Source organism: Bacidia gigantensis (assembly GCF_019456465.1).
Source record: "Bacidia gigantensis strain McMullin 20006 chromosome Unknown scaffold_268, whole genome shotgun sequence".
In the NCBI taxonomy this organism is placed as follows: domain Eukaryota; kingdom Fungi; phylum Ascomycota; class Lecanoromycetes; order Lecanorales; family Ramalinaceae; genus Bacidia; species Bacidia gigantensis.
The window spans coordinates 1,181,752-1,205,976 of NW_025408614.1; the positions used below are offsets into that span (position 1 = coordinate 1,181,752).

The 24,225-nt window shown below is 45.4% G+C and overlaps 8 protein-coding genes across 8 annotated transcripts; 3 read left to right on the plus strand and 5 right to left on the minus strand.

Moving 5' to 3' along the window:
* Nucleotides 1-2,138: 2,138 nt before the first annotated feature.
* On the plus strand, nucleotides 2,139-3,997 carry KY384_009074 (uncharacterized protein; the record flags this gene model as incomplete). Its single annotated transcript, XM_044817560.1, has 6 exons — nucleotides 2,139-2,521; nucleotides 2,903-3,037; nucleotides 3,087-3,355; nucleotides 3,450-3,523; nucleotides 3,586-3,757; nucleotides 3,888-3,997. 6 exons carry the CDS (start codon nucleotides 2,139-2,141, stop codon nucleotides 3,995-3,997), a joined length of 1,143 nt encoding a protein of 380 aa, XP_044664713.1.
* A 3,416-nt stretch (nucleotides 3,998-7,413) lies between these two features.
* On the plus strand, nucleotides 7,414-7,829 carry KY384_009075 (uncharacterized protein; the record flags this gene model as incomplete). The annotated part of the gene is made up of 2 exons (XM_044817561.1): nucleotides 7,414-7,454; nucleotides 7,595-7,829. 2 exons carry the CDS (start codon nucleotides 7,414-7,416, stop codon nucleotides 7,827-7,829), a joined length of 276 nt encoding a protein of 91 aa, XP_044664714.1.
* A 624-nt stretch (nucleotides 7,830-8,453) lies between these two features.
* KY384_009076 (uncharacterized protein) lies at nucleotides 8,454-10,429 on the minus strand (the record flags this gene model as incomplete). The annotated part of the gene is made up of 4 exons (XM_044817562.1): nucleotides 8,454-9,484; nucleotides 9,541-9,706; nucleotides 9,756-10,337; nucleotides 10,424-10,429. 4 exons carry the CDS (start codon nucleotides 10,427-10,429, stop codon nucleotides 8,454-8,456), a joined length of 1,785 nt encoding a protein of 594 aa, XP_044664715.1.
* Nucleotides 10,430-10,835: 406 nt separating this feature from the next.
* KY384_009077 (uncharacterized protein) lies at nucleotides 10,836-13,919 on the plus strand (the record flags this gene model as incomplete). Its single annotated transcript, XM_044817563.1, has 3 exons — nucleotides 10,836-12,974; nucleotides 13,037-13,638; nucleotides 13,691-13,919. 3 exons carry the CDS (start codon nucleotides 10,836-10,838, stop codon nucleotides 13,917-13,919), a joined length of 2,970 nt encoding a protein of 989 aa, XP_044664716.1.
* A 373-nt stretch (nucleotides 13,920-14,292) lies between these two features.
* KY384_009078 (uncharacterized protein) lies at nucleotides 14,293-16,835 on the minus strand (the record flags this gene model as incomplete). The annotated part of the gene is made up of 3 exons (XM_044817564.1): nucleotides 14,293-15,431; nucleotides 15,485-16,393; nucleotides 16,823-16,835. 3 exons carry the CDS (start codon nucleotides 16,833-16,835, stop codon nucleotides 14,293-14,295), a joined length of 2,061 nt encoding a protein of 686 aa, XP_044664717.1.
* Nucleotides 16,836-18,120: 1,285 nt separating this feature from the next.
* KY384_009079 (uncharacterized protein) lies at nucleotides 18,121-19,031 on the minus strand (the record flags this gene model as incomplete). The annotated part of the gene is made up of 3 exons (XM_044817565.1): nucleotides 18,121-18,810; nucleotides 18,859-18,953; nucleotides 19,007-19,031. 3 exons carry the CDS (start codon nucleotides 19,029-19,031, stop codon nucleotides 18,121-18,123), a joined length of 810 nt encoding a protein of 269 aa, XP_044664718.1.
* Nucleotides 19,032-19,423: 392 nt separating this feature from the next.
* KY384_009080 (uncharacterized protein) lies at nucleotides 19,424-20,424 on the minus strand (the record flags this gene model as incomplete). Its single annotated transcript, XM_044817566.1, has 3 exons — nucleotides 19,424-19,643; nucleotides 19,722-20,306; nucleotides 20,354-20,424. 3 exons carry the CDS (start codon nucleotides 20,422-20,424, stop codon nucleotides 19,424-19,426), a joined length of 876 nt encoding a protein of 291 aa, XP_044664719.1.
* Nucleotides 20,425-20,536: 112 nt separating this feature from the next.
* KY384_009081 (uncharacterized protein) lies at nucleotides 20,537-22,921 on the minus strand (the record flags this gene model as incomplete). The annotated part of the gene is made up of 4 exons (XM_044817567.1): nucleotides 20,537-20,772; nucleotides 20,844-20,873; nucleotides 20,928-20,994; nucleotides 21,713-22,921. The coding sequence occupies 4 exons, from the start codon at nucleotides 22,919-22,921 to the stop codon at nucleotides 20,537-20,539; spliced, it is 1,542 nt and encodes a 513-aa protein (XP_044664720.1).
* Between the last annotated feature and the right edge of the window lie 1,304 nt (nucleotides 22,922-24,225).

Genomic DNA, 24,225 nt, shown 5'->3' on the forward strand with positions numbered 1-24,225 from the left:
ATACTAGCTATAAGCTAGTAGAGGCTAGTAATATATAAATTAAAAAAGTCTTAAGAATCTTAAAACTATATTAGTAATTAGCTAGTAATTATATTTATAGATAATAAAGCCTATAGAAAATAACTATTAAAATTACTAGAAAGAGAAAATAAATATAATAATAATTTTTTATTATAATAATAATAGTACTAGCTATTTAATAGTAAAGTATTATTCTATAGTTCTATTAGCTTAGCTTTTTATTATTTATATAATAATAAGAGAGTTAAGTATATAATACTATTACTATATATTAATACTTATATTATAATAATACTTAATAATAGAAGACTTTTTTCCTCCTTTTTATTTTTAAAAGTTTAAAAAGTTTTTAATAAGCTTTTATAAAGTAATTTATAATGTATTTCTATTCTACCTTTATATACTAGAGACTAGTATATAAAAAGGGAAATAATTATTAGCTACTAGCTATTTATAAGTGCTAAAAAAGCCTATAGAAGCTAAAGTAAAAAAGGCTTAGTAAGCTAAGCTTATTAAAAAGTTTTTTATTTATTTTAGTAAGTAAAATAAAACTTTTTATAAAGGGTATTAGCCCCTATAAATAATTCTTTAATAATTAATTCTTATATATTATTATAAGTTTATTTATATTCTATATCTTCTATTATAATCGCTAGTAAGGAGCTAGTATATTAGTTTTATAATTTCTAAGAATTATATTAAATTAAATATAAAGAAGTAAAAGAAGCTATAGCTTTTATTACTATAATATTAAAATTATAATATAATAAATAATATATAAAAATTAATATAAAATAAGAAAATAAAATATATTTTATTTTTTATTAAGGCTATACTATACTAAGCTTCTTTAATTATAAGATTAGCTTTTAATATATTAGCTTTTTCTTTATTATTAAGAAGGTTAAAAATCTAGTTTATTATTTTAAGCTTCTACCTAATATATATATATATTTTATTATATTAATTATATAACTTAAGTTTTTTTTTATAATAAAGAATCTATATAGTTGCGCTCTTAATACCTATTAGCTACTAGTTATTTAAAAAGATAAAAAATATTTTAATAGCCTAATTTATAAAATAGAAATAGTAGTTAATAGGTAAATATTCTTATAAAAGCTTTTATACTATCTAGTTAAATAAAAGATATATAAATATAAAAATAATCTTTAGTATAATATAAAAGAGTTATATAAGTCTAAAGACTTTATTAATATTTATAATAAATATTATCTTTTTATTAAAGCTAAAACTAAGAGGACTATACTCTACTAAGCTAAAACGCTATTAAAACTTATTTAAATAAAAATAATATTAATACCTATAGTAATATTACTTTTATTATTAGCTTTTATAATTAAATATTAAGTTCTTTAAAAAAGGGGTAAGCTATAGAAAATTAATAATATATAATATATAATAGATTATAAATAAGGCTTTTATTTTAAGGAATTATATACCTTATAACTATAAATAATCTTACTTTTAATCTAATATAATTATATAGTACTATATATATATATAGCAGTAAGGATACTACTTTTATTTTTCTATTATTTATATTAATATAGATATAAGATATAGGAAATAAAAGTTTTAATATAAATAGATAGCTTTATATATAAAGTGAGAGGAAATCCTTATTATTATTATATTAATTACTATATAATTAAAGAATATCTCTTCTATAACTATACTTTAGTACTTGCTTTTATATTAGATAGGAATATAAAGTTATATAATAATAAGAAATATTAATAATATAAAGTAGCTTTATTAGTAGTAAAATAATATACTAAAAAAGAATTTAATAATTATATAAAATAAAAAGAAAAAGAATAATAAAAATATAATTAATAAAGTTAAAAAATTCTAGCCTAATTAAAATTCTAGAGGGTAGGTCCCCTAGAATAATTTTATAAGGGGAGCTTATAGGGGCTTATAGGGGGCCCTTATAGGGACTAGTTTTTAGAGGGTTAGAACTTTTGACTCCACCCTACGTACTGCGCTATAGCCCTCTTAGCGCACACAGTATACTCGGGCTGAAAATCAACCCACCTCCCTTGCTTGCGCTGCTTCTCGAGCTCAATTCGTACATATCCCGTGACATCCCAATGCCGCAGTCAGCCCTCCTTCTCGGCTCCGGCTTCGTCGCCACGCCCACTGTTGATGTTCTCTCCAACGCCGGTGTGCACGTCACAGTCGCCTGCCGAACGTTGTCCTCCGCCCGCAAACTTGCCAGCGACTTTACCAACACCAATGCCGTCGGCCTCGACGTGAATGACACGTCCGCTCTGGAGGACGCGATAGCCAAACATGACATCACAATATCGCTAATACCATACACGTGCCATGTTGCTGTGGTGAAGGCAGCTATTAAGGCGAAAAAACATGTCGTCACTACATCATATGTGTCACCGGCTTTGCAGGCTCTGGACGAGGAGGCTAAGGCTGCGGGTATCACGGTTATGAATGAGATTGGGGTGAATGAAATAAGGTCAATCGCACAGCATGGCTTGCTGACGATTCTAGCTTGATCCTGGGTATGCCCTTCAACCACCCCCCTTAATCCAACTACTCTTCTAAGGCACCCTTGTCAAGACTTGATCACCTTTATGCAGTGGACCTGATCGACCGCGTCCACAAGGACGGAGGCTCCGTCCGTGGTTTTAGGAGCTTTTGTTGCGGCTTGCCTGCCCCAGAAAGTACGAATTAGATCAGAACACATAGGATCATTGAGGCTAATCATGGTGTTAGACTCGGATAATCCTCTAGGTTCAAGATCATCAATGCACTCTCGCGCGCGCTGACTATCGTCAGGATATAAGTTTAGCTGGAGTAGCCGTGGAGTTCTATTGGCGTTGAAAAACGAGGCTAGGTACCTAGAGAACGGTGAATCCAAATGTGTGAGCGGTGGAGACCTTATGGACACAGCGAAGCCATATCACACGGGCTTTCTGGGTTTTAACTTCGTCGCCTATGGAAACCGAGATAGTACTGTCTACCGCGAAAGGTAAGGAGAAGTGATTGTCCGTTCCAAAGTGGTGTCCAATGTTTTCCAGGTACAACATTCCAGAGGCGCAAACAGTGATGCGTGGCACTCTACGTTACGCCGGCTTTCCGGAGCTGATCAAAGTCCTTTTCGACATCGGCTTTCTCAATGAAAGGGAAGAGAAATTCTTGAAAGAGCCAATCGCCTGGAAAGAAGCAACCAAGAGAATCCTTGGTGCAAGTTCGTCGAGCGAGAAGGATCTTGTGTGGGCTATTTCATCCAAGACAACGTTCAAAAACACGGATGATAAGAATCGGTTGGTTGCAGCTCTTAAGTGGCGTGAGTAATGCTGTACCTAAGCGGACAAATTGTTGGCGGTCTTAACATTGCAGCGCAGTCGATATATTTTCAGAGTCAAAGATTACGCCGAAAGGTAATCCTTTAGATACGCTGTGTGCCACCCTCGAGGAGAAGATGGCGTACAAAGAGGGTGAACGTGACTTTGTGGTAAGCATCAACGATGTGCTCTGATGTTTGACGAAGACGCGAGTCTGACGCAAAGCGTAAAGTTCCTCCAACACAAGTTTGAGATTGAAAATAAAAATGGTAGTAGAGACACCATAACATCTACCCTCAGCGAATACGGTGCTCCCATTGGAACTCGAGGTTATTCGGCCATGGCAAAACTTGTTGGTGTGACATGTGCAGTAGGCAAGTCTTCCAGTGCTGCAAAAGTCCTTTGTAGTTCGGATGGGATGACAGGACTGCCATTCTCTCAAGACAGATTCTTTGACGGTCTTCACTGTTTCACAAAGCTCTATACCTGTTATGGTTTTGACGAGAAGATATACTAATGAAACAACTCGAACAGCTGTCAAACAAGTCCTCGATGGCACGATATCGGGAAAAGGTATCCTTGCGCCGATGACGCCAAGCATAAACAGGCCATTGATGCAGGAGCTAAAGGAGAAGCATGGGTAAGCCCTCTTGGCCAGTGTTATCAGGAATGCTGACGTAGCGTTTAGCATCGAATGCAAGGAGAAAGTAATCACGTAGCACCAGTATGTAGGCTCTCACATGGCATTTCATCAAACCTCTGGCCCACCCTTGTGACTCCTGCCTTAACAGCCCGCCCGTCTCCGTTCCTCGTCTTTTCTTTCTGCTATTTGTGCTTACGGCTCTCGTCTGCACTGTCTCTCAGTCTCATTCCTAACACGATTGCAGGACACCTTTGCACCTGTCAAACGGGCATTCCACGCCTTGGGAGAAGCAACATGCCTTGCCATACGCTTGCCGAACCACCTCTGACAGGTCAACGGTCTAGTCAGGTAATAGCGTCTATTGCCCGTAAAACTACCGAGAGCGATCTGGGCTACCCTCGCTGCTCGAGTAGCCGTAGCAGCATAATTCCCTCCGCTGGAAGCAAATCTCTTGAATTCAGTGCCCTATTAATAGCTAAGTCATTGAACGTAATTTCGATGGATCTGAGGATCTTGAAGAGTAGGGACTCGGTCAGTCTCAGGGTTGGAGTGGGAATACATCCGAACGCAAGAGGATGGTTAGCTCTCCTCATGAGTTGCGCAGGAACACCATAGACGAAAGCAAACGGACGCCATTAATGAGGATCCAGATAACCGGATGGCCCGTATCTCACCTCTATCAATTAAAAGCGAAGTATTACTGTAAAATACAAGTTGCCATTCGCACTCATGATCATTTTGCTACGCGGAAAACCTCCATTTAGAGGTTGGACCCATGTCCTATGGTTCAAGGACCTGAAAGCATTTCAGACACGGTCGCTCTCAGACACTACGGCCGATGGTGGAACGTGATTCCTTAAGTACACCAGAACGTAAGTACAATGGGGTCCGCACGAATCTCCCATCTTCGACCCTAAAGAATATGGAGCAAGTTGATTGTTCGATGACGTTGTGAGATTACCCATTCTGGGGCCTCATGATAATTTGTGAAGCAGTGGGATAAAGCTTCTTCCCAGCAATAATGATGCTACATCGTCATAGGGATCAACGCGCTCAACTTGGATGATATTTTGCGACGAGACATCGGTTGTAGCATACCCAGAATAAGTCGAGGCCACAGATCATGAAGGACTCCCCTTCTTCCACGAAGATGGCTCCCGTCAAGATTGGCAAGCATGGAACCCTTGATGCAGAGTGGAAATACTGAGGTTACATGACCGATGCCATGAAAAGCCTGCTGCAGTATTGTGGTCCCATTTAGTGTTCACTAAACACATGATAGATACCCTGACGATGAAGGAGAGATTTTCATGAGGGAAGCATTCACGAGCCTATGACAAGAATAGAAAACAATTGAAACAGACATTAAGGGGAAAACTGCATTCGGCAATGCTGCCCACCATTTCGGTTGCGAGCGAGTGGCTAGATACTGGCCATATGGACTGATAGAGGCGGTCAAACAGACGTCAATCGTCCTTAAAATACCCCTGGTCCAGAACGGCGGGGTCTCTTGGACACTTCCGCGCCGCACGCACAACACTCACTAATGAACCCTCGCGCAGTTCGTTCGCGGCGGAATTTCGCAGACAAGGAAGGTGCCTTCACTTTGTTCTCTGACCATCCTACCACATAAGAAAGTTTCGCAACTGTAATGTTGATGCAGTTGCTCGTCGGCCAGTCTCCCCATGGCTTTTGCGATGCGCCTAGCCTGCTGTTGAGAAAGGTAGAGGGATTTTTTGGTGCATAACCGGCATAAGCCTCGAATGACGCGACGTGTATGACTGACTCTCTCATTTCATGTGAGCCTCGCAAAGCAACAACGGTGACCGTGCCGCTGCCGCTGATAAACCAGACCAACGCCTTCGGCGTAGTCAAGGTCGGTCCTGGCCACCATATTCAGATACGATGTTCCGAGAGGCCCATGCGGCCCTAGGTTGCGGCGTTGGTCCGACCTTTTACTGAGCATTCAAACTTCTCCCTGGCTTCAGCCATCTGTGCGGATTAGGATCTGAGGATCTCCCACAACTATACTTGAACTGTTTTAAGTACGGCGCAGTTGGCAGGCGCGCAAGTCTCCCCTCACCTGGGCTAGCATGCTTTGTGGACATACTGAATAGATAAACGGCGCCGTCTTTCTCCTTCTTCAAGCCTTCGCTCGCTCGCTCTTTCTTTCCTATTCACACCATGATCGACGAGCCGCAGACGTTGCGTACCTTGACCACCCTTACTGACTATGGCGACAATTGCGCCTCCCCTCAATGCACCTGGCTTTGATCTGTATGCAGAACAGCAGGGGAGATTGAGGGGAGCTAATATCGTCTTCATCATTCTGCCTACCATTTTTGTCATCCTGCGCCTCGTGAGTAGAAAGATCTCTAGAGCTGGATATTGGGTGAGCGAATCCACGAAAGCATTGGGATTGTTGCCTTCGGACTTACTGTTTGCTTCACAGTGGGATGATCTCTTGATCATACTTGCATTGGTTTAGTTTCCTTACTCTGCTATATGAGTCGCGCTTACGTGATCAAGATATTCTCATTCGGACTGCCGATCAGCATCCTTGTGTGTTCGTCTCCTACCATTACACCTTCTTGTTTAGGTGGATGCTAAATAAAATTAGCTGTTGAGCGGTATGGCTTCGGACGTCATATCTACCTTCTCCCGAAAGATACAACGACCAGATTTCTCAAATTGCTTTATGGCTTCGAGATTCTTTTCTATTTAACGGCATGCTTCAATAAGCTATCTATGTGCATCTACCTTCTCTTCTTCTTCTTCTTGCTCATGGCTAACCTATCTAGCCTCGCTTTTTACCGACGTATATTTCCTATTGCGCAATTACGGGTTGTACTTTCTGCCACCACTGCAGTAGTGATATGCTTCACCGTAAGCTGCTTGCTGGTCGTCCTTATGCAATGGTTAGCTTATCTCAACCCTCCGCCACATAAAATCTGACGCTTCGGTAGCCTCCCCATCCATGCTTTCTGGGACATACAGAAGCGAGCGTCTGCGCGTTGCGTCAATGTGGACCGCCTTTTCTTGTCTAGTGGCGGAATCAATTGCTTTCTAGACGTTTTCATTGTCGTCATCGTAGGTGTCATCTTGTCAAATCTGCTGGCAGATTTCTTGCTCTTTACGTCTTCTAACGAGACCAAGCCACTACCCTTGCTCTGGCGACTTCGTACAACAGACGCTCAGAAAATGGTTCTGACGTCTATCTTCACCGTCGCCGGATTGTAAGTTAACTTTCTGTCATTGCCGTTCTCATACTCACGAGTGAATCCAGCGTCTGCCTTGTTAGCATTATCCGGCTTGTGGTCCTCTCCCGCCTGACGGAACTTGATCTGACTTGTAAGCTTTCGCAGTCCAGATATGGAACCTTGACTTATCAAATGGTGACAACAGGGAATTACATCAATGCAGCAATCTGGACAGCATGCGAACCTAGCATGGGGGTTGTGAGTGCCTGTTTGCCAAGTTTACGACCATTGTTCAAAAGGGTATTTCGCGGCACGTATCAGGGGCCGACATTTCATTCTGGTAAGAGTTCGCGTGCGTATGGTAGCGGCAATTCCTCAAGGCAGGTGTGGAGCCGCAGTAAAAGCGAGGCGGATGACCTCCGAAATTTCTCAAAGCTTGATGAAGCGCCAAATGAGACTCACAATTCCTGGGGACACAATGTTCAGGTGCAGGGGGGAAGGTTTGGGCGACCTGGTGCAGACGACGACGTCAGTCTTGCAGAGATGCAAGTGTCGCCCAAGAGAATCAAGGTCAAGACAGAAGTTATCTTGATTAGCACAGAAAGGTTAGAGTACCGAGACCAGTTGTTCTAGTTAGGTGGTAGCAGCACAGCTCAAACACAGCAGCCTTTCTTCCAAGAAAATAAATGTACGTTATGAACAGCCTGTTGGGTTGTTCGATATACTAGATTCTGGCGGTTATAACGAAGCCTTGCAGAGCACTGAGACCAAAGCCTCCGACCCTGGTTGGCGGCGTATCCTGCGCCGCATCCGACCGTCCGACGTATCGAAGCGAGCTGATATGTACTAACAAAACTGTCGCCAAATTGAACTTTCGCCTTCCATGCTAGCGAAAACGTTCATCAATGATTGAAGCTGAGCAGAAACACTCTTCAGGGTGTCTTACTCCTCCAGAGCTCTAAACTGATACCGTAAAGCTTTAATGTCCTGCACTGCAACGTTGATACTCCTAGCTCGTGAATTCAAGATCTGCGAATTTTCGTTTCGTTGTAATCATGGGATGAGGCTTCTGAGCACCCCTTTCAACAGGCAAGCTTGACTGCTCAAGCATGACGTAGTTGCTATATGGAAGCACAAATACGAGCTACTCTACTTATTCCAGGCTAGATCCTCGTTTCAAAAATACCTAGGATCCACCTACCATTAAATGTGAGTGATTGCACTCATAAGTGAGTCCTTTGAGCTGAATGTCTAGCTTCAGTGCCAGACATCAATATCAGCTTCGCCCCCTTGGATGAGAGAATCTTGAGCTCTTGGGATACCAATGAGCGCAACACCCCTTGGAACTTCCACGTCTGTCACGTTGAAGCAGCCAAAGGCCGTCACCTTGGTAAGTCGAAGACAAGATTTGAACATCGCAGCGACGACGGTGGTGTCAATCTTCGTCGAGAAGGAGATATTCACATCTTTTAGACTTGGGTACTGAAGCCTTCCATCGAAGACTTTAGAAAGCGCCTCGTGACTGATATGTCGGCATGAGCAAATATTCAGCACTTCTAGTGTCGAGCCAGAATGCTCCATTAATGCCTCAAAACCGGCAGAGGCGAGACCGACAGGCTCTTCCGGTCCCTCGGGCACCGTATTGTCAATAGAACGATCGTGTGACAGATCGATAAACGAAAGCGATGGGGTTGCTATGTCAGAGAATAGCCTCTTGAATCCAGCATCCGTACAACAGTCATTTTGAGTAAATCGCAATTTGGCGAGTTTCGAGCAGGATGATCTAATTGCCGCCAAAACTTCATCCTCCGCTTCGGCGAAACCTTCGAGGGATAGAGTCCGAAGATTAGAGCCGACGGTCAAAATCAAGGTCGCTAAGGTCGCTGAAGACGTAGGCTGCTCAAACTGGAGAGAAAGGTGCTCCAAATGATCCAATCGAGAAATGGCAGCAAGTGACCCATCCCCAAGCTTGCTACATTGGCGCAACTTGAGTCGCTGGATTTTAGGGCAATGCTGCACTAAGTGCGTGAATACCTCATTGTCGAATTCGTCTTCCAGGGCCGATAATTTCACCGTTCTGAATCGATGACCAGATGTGGAAATATATTCTATCCACTTGTCTTTCGACACCAGGTTCGCAGCATCGAGTTGCAGTTCCGTAATTGGCACGTCACGCTCCATGAGGTAATCGAGGACTTCATCCTTGAATTGGCCAGCGTTTCTTAGATTCAAATGTCGAACAGTGGGCATCATAGATATTATAGTCTTGTAGTCGCCGGTCTCAAGATCTAGCCAATTCATTAGCTCACTAGACTCCCCGAATCAACGGCAATATCGAGCTCACTTGCACAGTCGAAAAGATCGATATTCTCGAGGCCCGGCCGAAGAAAGAGGCTAAGGGTCCGCGAGTCAAGTACTCGTTTTTTGGAGAATAGCTGGCTCAGGCTCGTGAGTAGCGCGGGCGGGAGGTCACCAAATTCGTCGATGTCATGGACATTATTCGCAACCTCCTGTATCTTGATGAATAATGGAACAAACATGAACATTTTCGAGTCTTACTTTGATACACACTTCCAGCAACGTGTTCGAACCGAAACGAACGATACCATCCAAAAGGTTGCTCTGAACTTGACGGCGCTTTTCGCGTACTACGTCGTTCCTCTTCGCCTTCTCGGCTTGCTTCCGTCCTGCTTCTTGCTCCTTAGAACATTTGGTACAGAGTAGACCACCATCTGGGCCGGTCTTGCTGTAAGGCGTAACCGTAAAACGTTTTTCACACTGTTCGCAGTTGTCAAGCTGCCCCGGCAGAGGTTTCTTTTTTGCGTACAAATCTACAGATAGATCATAGTCATCATCATCATCCTCAAAAAGCTTGCCGCCTTTCCCCTTTTTCTTCTTCTTTGAGTTCTTCCCATCCTTTATTCTGGCAAGTGCTTGCTCCTGATCACGCTTTCGTTTTTTCTTCTGAGTAGTGACCTCTACCTCGTTCTCCTGGGCTGTCTCGGGAGCCTCGGTGTTTCTTCTGCTGGAACTAGCTTCTTGCTGCTCCTGCTGCTGGGCTTCTCTTTGCCGACGTTCGTAATCGGCATGGATCTGAGCAGCGGAGATATTATTTGAGGCTAAAAAGTCGGTCAAAGCAGACTGTGGTCCTCTAATACGATTGCTGGCGCCTCTTCTCCCAGTCCTGGACTGAATCAGCAAAAGTAGGTGAGCTGTGCGGGAGCAACTTGCATCGTGCCTTGATGTAGTGCTAGTGATTCGGCTCCTTCGTGAACAAGAAATGTTTGAGTCGAGCTCTTGGTGGTTTGAAGTCAGCCTTTGTGTGACTAAAGAACGTTTCGAATGCAGGTCAACGCAGGTCAGCGCGAAAAAGATCGTAAGAGGTGGTGGGTGGGATGGTGGATGTTGAAGTTGAATGCAGAATTGATTGGCTAAGATGTAGAATTGGTCGAACTAATCGCGTGACGCGACTCAAAGCGCGATTAGAGTGGCAAAATTTTATACTTGGATTTAGACCCCGTATTCCACAACATCTAATCACTTAGGGGTTTGTTGCCTTTTGATCTCTCCTACACAACCTCTATATGATTCCTGTCCTTGATTCTACCCTCAAGTGAAGTCGGTTGCCCAACTTGAAGGATGCCTCGTGGCAGGCCGCCCGCCGCACGAGAGGCCCGTAGTCGCCCTAATGATGACCAAGGTGGGGTCTCCCTTACGAAAGACATCTTGCGATATTTTACTCATTGCAGTCCACCAGATGCACATAATGCTCGTACCTCGATTGATAAAAGCATAAATAACACCGCCCTGGCGTCCCATAACCAGCTTCGAACTTCGAAACGAAAGAAGGTGGATCATGTCTTTGAGATTGATACGATTGAAATCAATACCCTCACTGCGGCGACCCCGACACCTCAGATAATGAAGAACGTCATCATACCAGCGTCCCGCTCATCCCTCGGATCTTCGTTGTCGAGTGTCCGAGGATTATCAAGCGAGAGTGATCTTACCCCCGCAACAAGCGTTGCCGTCACCCCTGTAGAGTCTGTCAGTAGAAGTATACCAAAAGGAAAGCGCAAGCGGACTGCAGAAGATGATTTAGTAGAGGCTGACGAGCGCCTCGCGTTTGCTCTACAACAAGATGAGTGGAGCGTTGACGCAGCAAACAAATCCGTATCCACCAGGCATCCGTTCCAGGTCACCGATTCAGATGACGAACTTAGTGAAATCAGCTGTGGATCTCCTGCAGACATCCAGAAACGTGATGATGACTTACCACTGCCCAAGACACGAAATGATTCAGCAGCAAGAGCAACCTTTTCGTCTATAACGGAAGGTGGCAGCGCGCGAAAAGCGACTAGATCTAAGCTTTCACAGTTGGTACAGGATAGCGAGGGCGAAGGCGAGGGCGACTCGGACCTCTCGGAAGCTTCGATTTTTACCCTCCTCGAAACCGAAGCAGGTGACTCAGACGAATCGGACGTTTCAGAGGCTGACTGGGATGCTACTAATCAAATTACTCAAACATCTTCGAACGTGGCTGCTGTTGGTGCTTCAACACCCCGAGCCATCAGCACGACTGTAGTCCATCGTCGGCGTGGAAGACGCGGTCAGACAAACAACCGACAGCGCAGAACAAGATGGGATGGCATGAATGACCGAGCGGCGAGAGAGCGCAAGAAATTAGAGAAGGCCCACCCAGAGATCTTGACTATGTGGGACGAGCTTCGTGCTGTACCCCGTATCGCTCCGACGCCAGCTGAACAACCAACCACAATCACTCGTAAGCTCAAATCCTTCCAACTTGAAGGACTTGACTGGATGGTTAAACAAGAGAACTCCCAATGGAAGGGTGGCTTGTTAGGAGACGAGATGGGCATGGGTAAGACTATTCAGGCAGTCTCTTTGATCATGTCCGACTATCCAGCCCGAGACCCTACTCTTGTAGTCGTCCCCCCTGTTGCACTCATGCAGTGGCAGAATGAAATCGGTCAGTACACTGACGGCAAACTCAATGTTCTCGTGTATCACAACACCAACCCAAAGGTCAAGAATATGAAGGTCAAAGCACTTCGAGAGTATGATGTGATCATGATTTCCTACTCAGGTCTTGAATCGATCTATCGAAAGGAGTCGAAGGGTTGGAAGCGGGAGGACGGGTTGGTCAAAGAGAACAGCAAAATTCATGCTCTTCACTACCACCGCCTCATTTTGGACGAGGCTCACAACATAAAGACAAGGACGACTTCCGTGGCAAAAGCTTGTTTCGCCGTCAAAGCTGATTTCAAATGGTGCTTGTCAGGGACTCCGGTGCAAAATCGCATTGGCGAGTTTTTCTCGCTGCTCCGATTCTTGCAAATTAAACCATTCGCTTCATACTTTTGCAAGAGCTGTCCTTGTGCCCAGCTTCACTGGAATCAAGATACGGAGAAGAGATGCTCCACCTGCCAGCATACCGGCTTTCAACACGTTTCGATCTTCAATCAGGAATTGTTGAACCCCATTACACAACAAGGGGACCCCCAGCTTCGTCGTGAAGGTTTACAGAAATTACGATTGATAACTGATCGCATCATGCTTCGTCGAATGAAACGAGATCACACGGCATCGATGGAGCTGCCACCAAAGAAGGTTGTCATCCACAATGAATTCTTTGGCGAAATCGAGCGCGATTTCTCTTCGAGCATCATGTCCAACACTAGTCGACAATTTGACACTTACGTTAGTCGTGGTGTTATGTTGAACAACTATGCGAATATATTTGGTCTGATCATGCAGGTAGGGCCTTCTGTCTCCATTTATCCACTTCAAGATTTGATGCTCATTAATGACTTCATCAGATGCGTCAAGTCGCAAACCATCCGGACCTAATTCTTCGCAAACATGCGGAAGGTGGTCAGAACGTCTTGGTCTGTTGTATCTGCGATGAAATTGCCGAGGAGCCGATTCGCTCCCGATGTCACCATGAATTTTGCAGAAAATGTGCCAGAGATTATGTCAAAACATTTGACAACGAAATGCCCGACTGTCCACGATGCCATATATCTTTGTCTATCGACTTCGATCAGCCAGACATTGAACAGGATGCAGACAACGTCAAGAAGAATTCTATTGTCAATCGTATCAAGATGGAGGATTGGACTTCCTCCACCAAGATCGAAATGCTCGTCTACGATCTTTACAAGTTGCGGAGTAAAAAGCAGACCCATAAATCGATTGTCTTTTCACAATTTACATCTATGTTGCAGCTTGTGGAATGGCGCCTTCGACGAGCTGGCTTTAACACAGTCATGCTAGATGGCAGCATGAGCCCAGCTCAGCGTCAGAAATCGATCGACTATTTCATGACCAACGTACACGTCGAGGTTTTCCTGGTGTCTCTGAAAGCCGGAGGTGTTGCTTTGAATCTAACGGAGGCTTCAAGGGTTTTCATAATTGACCCGTAAGATACGAGAGTCAACAACCTTTCCTATTTTTACTGACAATGGTTTTAGGTGGTGGAACCCAGCAGCAGAGTGGCAGTCTGCAGACCGTTGCCATCGTATCGGCCAAAAGCGTCCTTGTGTCATTACTCGTCTTTGTATCGAAGACTCTGTCGAGTCGCGTATGGTGATGCTGCAAGAGAAGAAGGCAAATATGATCAACGGGACTATCAATAACGACGATGTTGCAATGGAGAAGCTAACGCCAGAAGATATGCAATTCCTGTTCCGCGGCGGCTAGACATTCAGCGCACTAGGAGCGCTTTTCACCAAAAGGTAAAATTGATTTACTATATTTGTATCGCTTGAAAGAAGAACACAGGCCCGAAAGGGCACCTTGACATGGCATCGGTCACGAGCCTCCAAATTGTTATGAACATTGGGCGTAGCTCACTCTGTGTAAATCTTACAGTGTACACTACCTACAATACGATAGAGCGGTCTCTTAGCCACCTTGACAGTCAGTCCGCTGGAGTGCTGACTTTGGATTATATAACGTCCAATTATAACAGTATTTATAGGAAGCTGTACATAAAAAAGTCCAAATCCACGTCAAAAGGCTGTCATCAACAAGTTACAGAGAATTCAACACGTTCTACATCAAACCATAGAAATTAGCGTCGAGGCCATCCATCCGACTCAGGACCATCCCCTTCTTTTCCTGCTTCCCACACCGTCTCCTCCACCTCAGGGGCAACAGGACTAAAGGCATCGACTTCTTCGATCTCTTCCTCATCTTCTTCCTCGATTATCTCTCCGCTCGTCCTACCAGCAGCACTGGCGCTGCGACTGACATTCGTGCTTGAATCTCGCGCTCTCCCGGAAGGACTGGTGCCAGTATTGGTGCCGATGCTCAGGTGGGGTCCTCGGAAGGGTGTCCGTTTGCGCTTCGCAAAGACTAGATTCGTGGGAGATCCCCAATTTGCAGATTCATCATACTCTGGAGGAGCACGGACTAAGCGAATATTGGATGGGAAATTACCAACCGTGGGAGTGGATTGTAGCACTTTGACGGAAGTGTGAGGAGAACGCGAGCTTCTGTGAAACGGTAATGAAGAATGTATGGAGTTGGTGGTGGAGGAAGTCGAAGAAGCCTTAGAGTGGCTTGGAAGATGACGCATGCTCCGTACCGATGAGACGGACGAGGACGTGGATTTGCGACCACGAAGGCCACTAGGACCGGAAGATAGTCTATAGGAAGATCGAGGGGTGATCGGCGCTGGTGATAATGATAACCGATGTCTTGGAGTCGGTACTTTCGGTCGGATATAATTTGCGCCAGACGTTTGGCGAGGAGGCGTACCTCCTGTTGCTGCCATTTGCCGCACAGGTATAATTGATTGCTTAGTTCGCTGAACATCTAGAGCGACACCCTTGCCGGGCGGGGAAGTCTTCAAGACCGAGGCGTCACTCTTAGACGCTGGAGATTTGGCCCGCTTCGCATTTTCCTTGAACCAGTGCTTGATAGACGCTAATTGGCTCAGAAAAACATTCTGATGCTTCCTTGTGCTTCTCATTTTCATTATACCGTTTGGGGGTGCTAACAACTCAGGATTTGTTGATACAAGTTGAAGCGTGCTGCCACGAGATCTTCTCCTCTCCTTTGGAGGTAGAGGTGGCCTTCGTCTGGTTGAGCTCATTGAACGGGTACGAACCGAATCTTTTTCGATAGGGGGCGGCGGTTTTGGAGAGTCTGGAGAGTCGAGAGTCAGTCCTTCTGGTAGTTGAGGCAGTTCAGGCAGTATGAGTTGTGCTGTGCTGCATTAGCAGGGAAACATTAATAGATGACTCAAGAGGTTCTCCTACGAGTCGGAATGCTTCGTCGTTCTCTTCTCCCTCTACTGTTTGACGCATGCAGGCTTGGCGAGGCTTGACCATCCTCGTCTACTTCCTTCAAGGTCGGGGTCAGGCGTTCGAGACGGCTACTTGCAGCGCTAAGGCGACGTAGATTCTTTGCCTCAGCTTCCTTTTCTCTCCGTCTACGTTCCCTTCGCCTGTCTTTTCTCTGTTCTTTCTCTATGAGCAAGGCCCACCAACCAGCAAGAGCGTCACATCGTTGAGCAAGAACGCTTTCAATCACCTTATCAATATTGACACCAGCGCTCCGCATCCGCTCGAGAGTCAACTTTTCCAAATCGGTAGTGAAGGGTGCAGGTTGGGTCAATTTCAAAATTGCTTGCTGCTGAGGGGCATGCTCCGTCAAGAAGGAATTCATAAGAATTTCGTTGATTGAAGGCCGAATAAGAGGTCTTCTTGAGAGCATTTGAGTGAGAAGTTCTTTCGCATCGATAGGCAAAGCTTCCGGGACCTTGATGTCTTTGTTGAGAATACACCATTTTGTTTTTGCATCGTCATCATCATCATACGGGAGCTCACCGGTCAATAGGGCGTACAGAATGATGCCCAGACTCCATACGTCCACCTTCTCAGCTGCATACTTTTCGCCCTTGAGCATCTCAGGTGCGCTGTAGCACACGGTTCCGCAAAAGGTCTGTAGATAGCTCAATTTACCCTCGTACTCTCGGGTAAAGCCAAAGTCGCAGAGCTTAACATTCTCATTCTTGTCCAGCAAAATATTCTCTAACTTCAAATCACGGTGGACGCAAGACTTGTTGTGTACATATGCTACAGCACCAACAAGCTGCGTAAAGATCTTTTGCACTTTCTCCACGGGAAGTGATCCGTGGCGCAAAAGATAATTATAAAGTTCGTCGCCTATGCAGCTTCAGCACACGCAGCTCCTTCCTCAAGAGAATTAGACTGACCGGGGCAATACTCTAGAACAAGCCAGACTAGATTCTCGGTCACAATGACTTCGTACAAGCGAGCGATATGTGGATGTAGAAATTGTCTATGATGGTGGATTTCTCGGGCGAGGTTCGAATCACTCTTATTGGCAGACTTGAGCACTACCTTTGGTCGTTGAAAATTTGGTCAGATATATTGATCAAGATGCTTGCTCAATTGGCACACCTTAGAACCATTGGTGAGCTTGTGCGAGGCAAGGTAAACTTTTCCAAAAGATCCTTTTCCAATCAAGCGTCCCGATGTATAGTTGCCGACACTATGTAATTCTTTCGACGAGAACTCTCTGTGCAATGATTAGGACCGCCGACTTAGGTAGAGTAAGACGGAGAAACCAACTCCAATAGCTCATTATAGGAAGTAGCAAGCTGCCGGACATCCAAGTTAGCATTCGAACTGACAATCTAAGTTGCGAGTTGTCTCTTGAGAAGTTGATGCACGGTCATGTCTCGTACTTTTGCCCTCTGATTCTCTGTTTCTGTCTTTAATCTAGTCGCCGGCATATGCTGCTATCCTTCCTCGACGATACCCTAAGCGCAAAACTCCTCTTGGGGCGCCAGTGACAGCCCGGAGAGATGGGAGAGAAGGGAGAAGGAAGGCTTGAGGTGTCCAAAAAGTTGCGCATGGCCTTTGGCGGAGGGGCACTGCATAAGGTACTTTTCTCGTCAACGAGAGTTTGATATCAGGGCCAAGGATCTAATCATTCCTACATCTCTGTCGCAGGTTTAGCGTCCAGAAGCGCGGCTATTTAAAGTTGTGGCTTACTATGTTTCATGATCACGCCCGATCTTAATCGGCTGTTTCATTATTATCATCAAGATTTCAAACCCGGAGTGCCACCACCAATTCCAATCTTCTTCAAGACATAGATCAGCATATTTTGGTATTCTCGGTGCAGGACTCTACGCTCAGTCAGCTCCGGGCGGCACTGTTGATGAAATGACAAATATCTAGAGCAATGTCATGATTTCTAGTTAAACACACCAATGTGTAGTATGCAAGTTTAGGGAAGGCTGGTAGGTGACCGGTCAGATGTATCTTTCTGTATGATCGTTGAGTTTGATCCGGAGAGTAACATGATACATATGTCCCTAGCCCAGAGAAGGAGTCTTAAGAGTACGTGTGCGATCGTCTCGCGTGTGCTGAAAACATGCAGTGATCGTTAAAGAAAGGGCCCACGAGCATTTGTTTTGTCTCTGTGAAAATATGGATATATCCACGTGTGCTGTGTAAGCTAGACGTTCCTTGACTAGAACTGCTTCCAACTCCCCCCCCAACACTGTTGCATGATGAACAGCCTACCAGTGCAATTTCGCGTGGAGGAAGCACTCAACTCCTTTTCTTCATTGAAATCATCATCTTAAGTCGTGATCACTCATTGTCGCCACTTGATCATCACTGCCCCAAGAACCTAGAAGGAATTCGAGTTATGTGATATCGTAGACCATCCCGAGCCTAATTTGTGAGATTTGACTCAGCTAACCTCGGGCGCTGGAAAGCGTTAAGTAGTCATTCCAGGGCCAAGCTCCCGCCGACATTTGTGTCGTGCCTATCTATGTCCTTTCGTTTAATCACATAAAGTCGTCATCACTGTCCATATCAGCTTGGCGTTTACCCTTGATGCGTTGGACAGCAGCTCACCCTAAATCGTCATAGGCCGTTGTGTCTGCCTTCTGACTAGTATCCCGGTTGGCAACCAAGGTGGCTTTGCTTTTAGCCGCTTTGGTTTTCTTCCCGCCTTTCTCGGCTGCTTTCTCCTCTTTCATTCGCTCATTCGACAGGGTTGTCAAGCCACTTGCAATCTTCTTGATATGTTCACTTGGTAGATCTTTGACAATCTGTTTAGAGAATTCTTGCATGAATAACGGATAATGAGCTTTTTGGGAATTGGCAATCAATACCGGCACCAGGGTCTCGCGTAGCTTGGCAAACTGATCCTTGGAAGTAGGTTTGAATAACGGCAGGGTTGACAGATCAATGGCACTATTAGGGTTTGAGGGATCTGTGACCACGACGGTTTTCACGTCGGACCGGCTCTTGTTGATACCAATATTGCCAATCAAGTCCTCAGCATGTTTGAGATCTGCGTCTTGTTCACGCTGTCGGGCTTCAGCTCGAGTCACTGAGGTATCTTCCTCGCTTGTTGAATCACCATCATCCTCCAGTTTTTTTTTCATATTTGCCGTTCTTCTTTCTTCGATCCTTTGCGCTTTCGATTTCTTGTTGGCGGCTGTCTCCAGGTCCGCTTTTGCTTTTGCCTCGGTAGCCTTCTTCAACTTTTCTCGCTCTACCTCAGAGTCTTCGGCAGCATCCCACGAATCAAGGACCTAGGGAGTTCAGTGTGCGCACGCTCCCGGGTTGAACAAAGCTTGTACATCACTATCCTCGTCTTCATCGTCGAATTTGCCCTTTCGGGCGATTGGCGGTGGAGATGACGAGTCCTCGTCAGAGCTTTCCTCCGAGGATGTTTCTGAAGAAGAGTATTAGCCACCCGACTAGTAATTATCATGTTCCTGGTCGCACCTTCTCTTCGTTTCGATGGAGGCATGCTTGTATGGCTTTCTTGACCGTTGCCGAAAGGATTTTCAAACACTTGTTGACTCTTTGCGGTCGCGAAAGACTTGACACGTTTGAAATATTATGAAGGTAGTGCAGATTGTGGCGAAGAAGCGAGGAAGATGCACGCGGGTAAAATCTAGAACGCGGCTCAACATCTGGCGCTAGAGCTAGTTCTATCATGCTGCCCCTGTGGCCTTAGAACTACAAAAACTTCCTCGATGATTGAAAAGACGGACTTCCTAGTGTTGCTGTCTCTGCTACTCTACTAGCACCCAATCAATTTGTATTTACTAGTGAAGCATTGATATCGAAACCTTGTCCTGAATCGTTTTTGACAGATGTTGTGGTTGGCTGAACCCTCGGGATGCCCCTTCTTCATCCCTACAGATTAACGGCATTTCTAAACTTCTCGCCGACGAAAATTGCAGGTGGATCAGCACCTTGAAGTTCCTCCTCGATGCGGAGGATTTGGTTCAGCTTCGCTAGGCGCTCAGATCGACATGGTGCTCCAGTCTTGATCTGACCACAGCGCAGGCCAACAACGATGTCTGCAATTGTTACATCTTCGGTCTCTCCGCTTCGATGTGAGACCATGACACCCCTGTGAAATAATGTTAGCCAAGTTCAAACAGAAGAGATGCCCAGAGAGAAGCGGAAATTGGGAAAGGCAACATCGTACCATCCGGCGTCAAAAGAGTCTCTGGCTGCTTGAATGGACTCTGTCAATGTGCCAATCTGATTGACTTTCAATAGCAGGGCGTTGCATGCCTTCGTCTCAATGGCTTTCTTGATGCGTACTGGGTTGGTCACAGTGAGATCGTCGCCAACGATTTGGAAATCCGACGTTTTGAAGAAGTAGCTCCATGCCTCCCAATCATCCTCTGCGAACGGATCTTCGATGCTGACAATCGGATACTTCGACGCCAAAGACTTATACAGATCGGCAAGTTGCTCGTATGACAGCCATTGATTTGGGTCAGAATCTGGGTTCTTGAAGTCGAGATCGTACTTTTTAGCGTCCTCCTTGTAAAATTCGCTTGATGCGACATCAAGAGCGATCTTGACCTTGCCTTCATATCCGGCGTCGCTAATTGCCTGTGTTATCAATTCTAAAGCCTCTTCCGCTGTCTGGATGTCTGGCGCAACACCACCTTCATCCCCTACGTTACCCGCTGACTGCCCATACTTTTTCTTGGCGAGTCCTTTCAATTTCTGATAAACTTCACTTCCTTGCCGCAGAGCCTCGGTGAACGAAGGTGCGGTGCTGCAACTTTCAGAGAGGGCGGCGCAAAACAAAGGGGTGTTGCTGACCTTGGTACAACCATGAACTCTTGGAATGCAAGCCGCCCTCCGGCATGGGAACCTCCGTTCAGGACATTCATGAATGGTATCGGCAAGACATATGGTTTCTTTGTACCAGCAAGATCGGAGATATGTGAGTATAGAGGTACGTTCTACCCATAATTGTAAGCTTGCTGGCTCCATTGCAGAAATTTATTTGACAACCTTTTCAGCTGCCCCAGCCTTCGCAACAGCCAGGCTGACACCGAGAATAGCATTGGCACCGAGATTGGTCTTATTCGGCGTCCCGTCCAACTTATTGAGGAATGCGTCGACTGCAGCCTGATCTTTGACGTCGATACGCTCCTTGATCAAAGCAGGACCGATAACCTCATTCACATTCTTGACCGCCTTAGTGACCCCCTTACCGGACCATCTGCTTTTATCACCTGTAATTGCTCAACGTTAAATTTTCTCAAAGCAAAGAAAGATCCCGTAAGAATCTGCTACAAGGCCTTACCGTCTCTCAATTCGTGAGCTTCGTGTTGTCCTAGGGGGTACCAATTCAGCATTCGTCAGCGAGTAGCATTGATGGAAAGTGTACCTGTGGAAGCGCCTGATGGAACAATGGCTCGGTGCAGGCCTTTGCTGTCGATAACATCTACTTCAACCTGAGTCTATTAGTCACCGAACACGCCTGAGATGCAAGCACGGGGATTTAACCGTGGGATTTCCCCGCGAATCGTAAACACTACGGGCATGAATTTTTGTGATTGCCATCTTCGTGGCTTTCTTGAACTTTCGATTGCGTTGATACAGCAAATTTGGCAAGTAGGTGTTCAATGAATGAATGTTTGTTTAGTGCGGATGGAAGTGGGACGGTGTTTCTGGCGGGGCTGCCAAGACTCCTCAACGAAAATAATTGCCCGCTTGACTCGCGTGTGGCTTCTTACTCACATGAAATTGTCAAATCATTGAGTAGATAAAGTAGTTAAACTAGTTCCGGCGAATGCTCGTGATTTCAGGATTCGCCAACACAGGGGGTTTCTCCTGCATTCTCTCTGCCCTTCCATGGGTCAACCTACGAGAGACAAGGCATTTTGGGAGCTGTTGCACAATGACGAATCAAGCTTTCTGATTTTGAAATTTGCAAAAGACCATCGCTCATTCCGATTTCACATATGTGTCTATGTGATCCATGTCGGATATCTCTGTTTCCCGAATGTGACACTCAGGGGTCAACCGCTCACCGTCAAAGAGAAGGAAGACGTCCCTGTCCGGTCCAATTTCGTTGGTGCTACGGAAGGCATTGGTAATCTTCGACACGAGTGTAGACTTTGTCACTCAAGTTAGCCTGAATTCATAGGAGACTGCGATGGAGAAGGTTACCGGCTTCACGATAAGCTTGAAATCGTTGAAACCTTTGGCTTTCAGTATTATTCTGATTTGAGCCTCTACACTTGGCTCTGCAGCGGGCGCGACATCTCTCTCTTGCTCTTGCTGGGTCACATGGCTTTCTTTGGCTCTTTTGTAGGCCTCGAAGAGCTTAGGCGTCATTGCGACCATGTGCAACCGACCTTCCTCATCCCCCAGCACGTCTCCCTTTGCAAAGACACGACCTTCTGCATCCACTTTGATGCCAAGACTCTTGCAGTTGGTAACGTCGAAAAGTCTCTTTCCACGCCATGTTAGGAACAAAGACCCAATCACATCATTGCTGAGCTTCTGACGTTCCACCCAAGCAAGCTTGACTTCCTTAAACCTTTGTGACAGTCGTCGACTGACTATAAGTGGAGTCGTATCTTCAATGCTTGACGTTATTAAAATCTGCAGGGTTGGATCATGTGTAGAAGCGACAATTGCAGTTTGTGGCATGCTCGATGGTGCTGGCTTCGCTTCCGCCGCCGGAGACCACTCCTTTCCAACTAGATCTTCTTCAAGACGTTTTCGTCTAGCTTTCTCCCTTGCTTTACGTGCGAGTTCTGGGAATTCCTCGTCGCGTATCATATCAAGTTCATCAGGTAACGGCTCAGCGACCTTAACAGCAATCACGTCTCGCGTGACTGGGGAAGTCGGTGTCTCACCCTCGCTATCATCCTCAAGGTCAATAATATCTGCTTTGAGGCTCCTAGACTTGGCTTGGGTAGTATGACTTCCCTGCGCAAGTTCTGACTCATACTGCTGTAAAAATGAAGGCTTTGCTAAACAAGCTGGAGACTTCTTGGGGGAAGGCTCTACCTGACGACTGGACTTCGAGGTGAGGCTTTTAGTTTCAACTTGCCTAATATCATTCTCGTCTGCCGTATCATCAACTGAGTCATCGTCACCTTCATCGTCATCCGAGAGCCTGAGTCTCTTTGGAGAATGTGCGTCGCTTGAGCGAAGCTCAGATGCCTCGTCAAGTTTCTTGGCGGCCTTCTTCTGTAGCGCGCGTTCTGCTTCGGCAGCGAGATCAACATACGTGTGACATGATCGGCGGAAGATGTCACCTTCCTCTACAGCGTTTGATCTAGCCCATGCCGGCCTATTGAACAGTGGACGTTTTGGAGCGTTCGGGTTCCTTATTTGTTTACCCTGTTCCACAATCTGTGCAGTCATTTTACCGAGAATTTTGCATATGGATCTAAGTCACTTAAGAGGGGAGAACGCAGTATATCTACCATGATTTCGGTCTCCTTTTGTACGACACTCTGACCATCCAATAGCTTGTATTGGGGAGGAAGTACACTCGAGGCGTCTGGCGCGGTTCCGTTTTAGCGCCTCTCATTTGGCTTGGCGTTGGACATATACTCTTCGTTTGACCCTTGTCTAACTCACGCTGTTTGCTATTCTATTGCCTTTTATCAAGATGGAGAACGGCCCAGCTGAAGGCTCAGACCCATCAACTTTCCTAACGGAAATCATTGGGTCAAATGTGAAAGTGAAACTAAACTCGGGAGTCGAATGCACAGGTATTTAAAATGAATCGTTCCTAACGCTAATTCGGGATCTGACCAGGACAGGCTTGTTGTCTTCTATTGATGGCTATATGAATATAGCTATGGAAAGGACAAAAGAATATGTGGATGGCTCGTTACGCAAAGAATATGGCGACTGTTTCATTCGAGGCAACAATGGTAAGTGCCCTTCATATTTTTGTCACTCCTTAAATTAAATATAGAAATAGTGATGTATATATCTGCCTGAAAGTCAGCCGGTCGAATCTTTACACCTCGAATTTCTGAAATTACTTAGGATGTGCACTCGAGTGATCCGAACTTGCCCAAAAGCATTGACCATCTCTCGAGTGCAGTGTTCAGGGATCTACCCACTTCTTTTTCAGTGCAAACGTTTGCCAGACTTTCAAAGCTGGCAAAAGACTAAGGAAAGTCTTCGCAGACTTATGTCAATCTCATGAGAGCTACTACTACGCCGAGATGAGACGTGAGACCCTGCTTCAAGTGTATTGATCCATTGTTAGAGCAATAGAGTTCCAATCTTGAAGCTTTGACACGCGTATCGTATTACTTTTCACTCAGGAAGTTGTTTGCGTGATAATTTGTACTCTCAATCGAGGTTGCGGTCTTGTATCTGTAGGAAGATTTTAATATATCTTAACTGGGCTTTCTTAAAGTGTTTATTAATAAACAAATCGTACTGGCACTGCCACCGATCGTTCCAGTTTATGAGGTACAGAGGGCCAAAAGTAATTTAGTCATGATACAGATTTAATTGATTGCCAATGACGGGAACCTACCGCTTGGGGAGCATTCGTCAGCACAAATACGTCAAACTTGAAGCTTGAAAACAATCCTAGAGAGGCGTTGAATCCTTTCGTCGCAGCTTTGAAACAGGAAACCATTGGCGAAGTGATCTTACATTGAGAATTGTGATTGGTGCTACTACTTGAGTGATGAACTGCG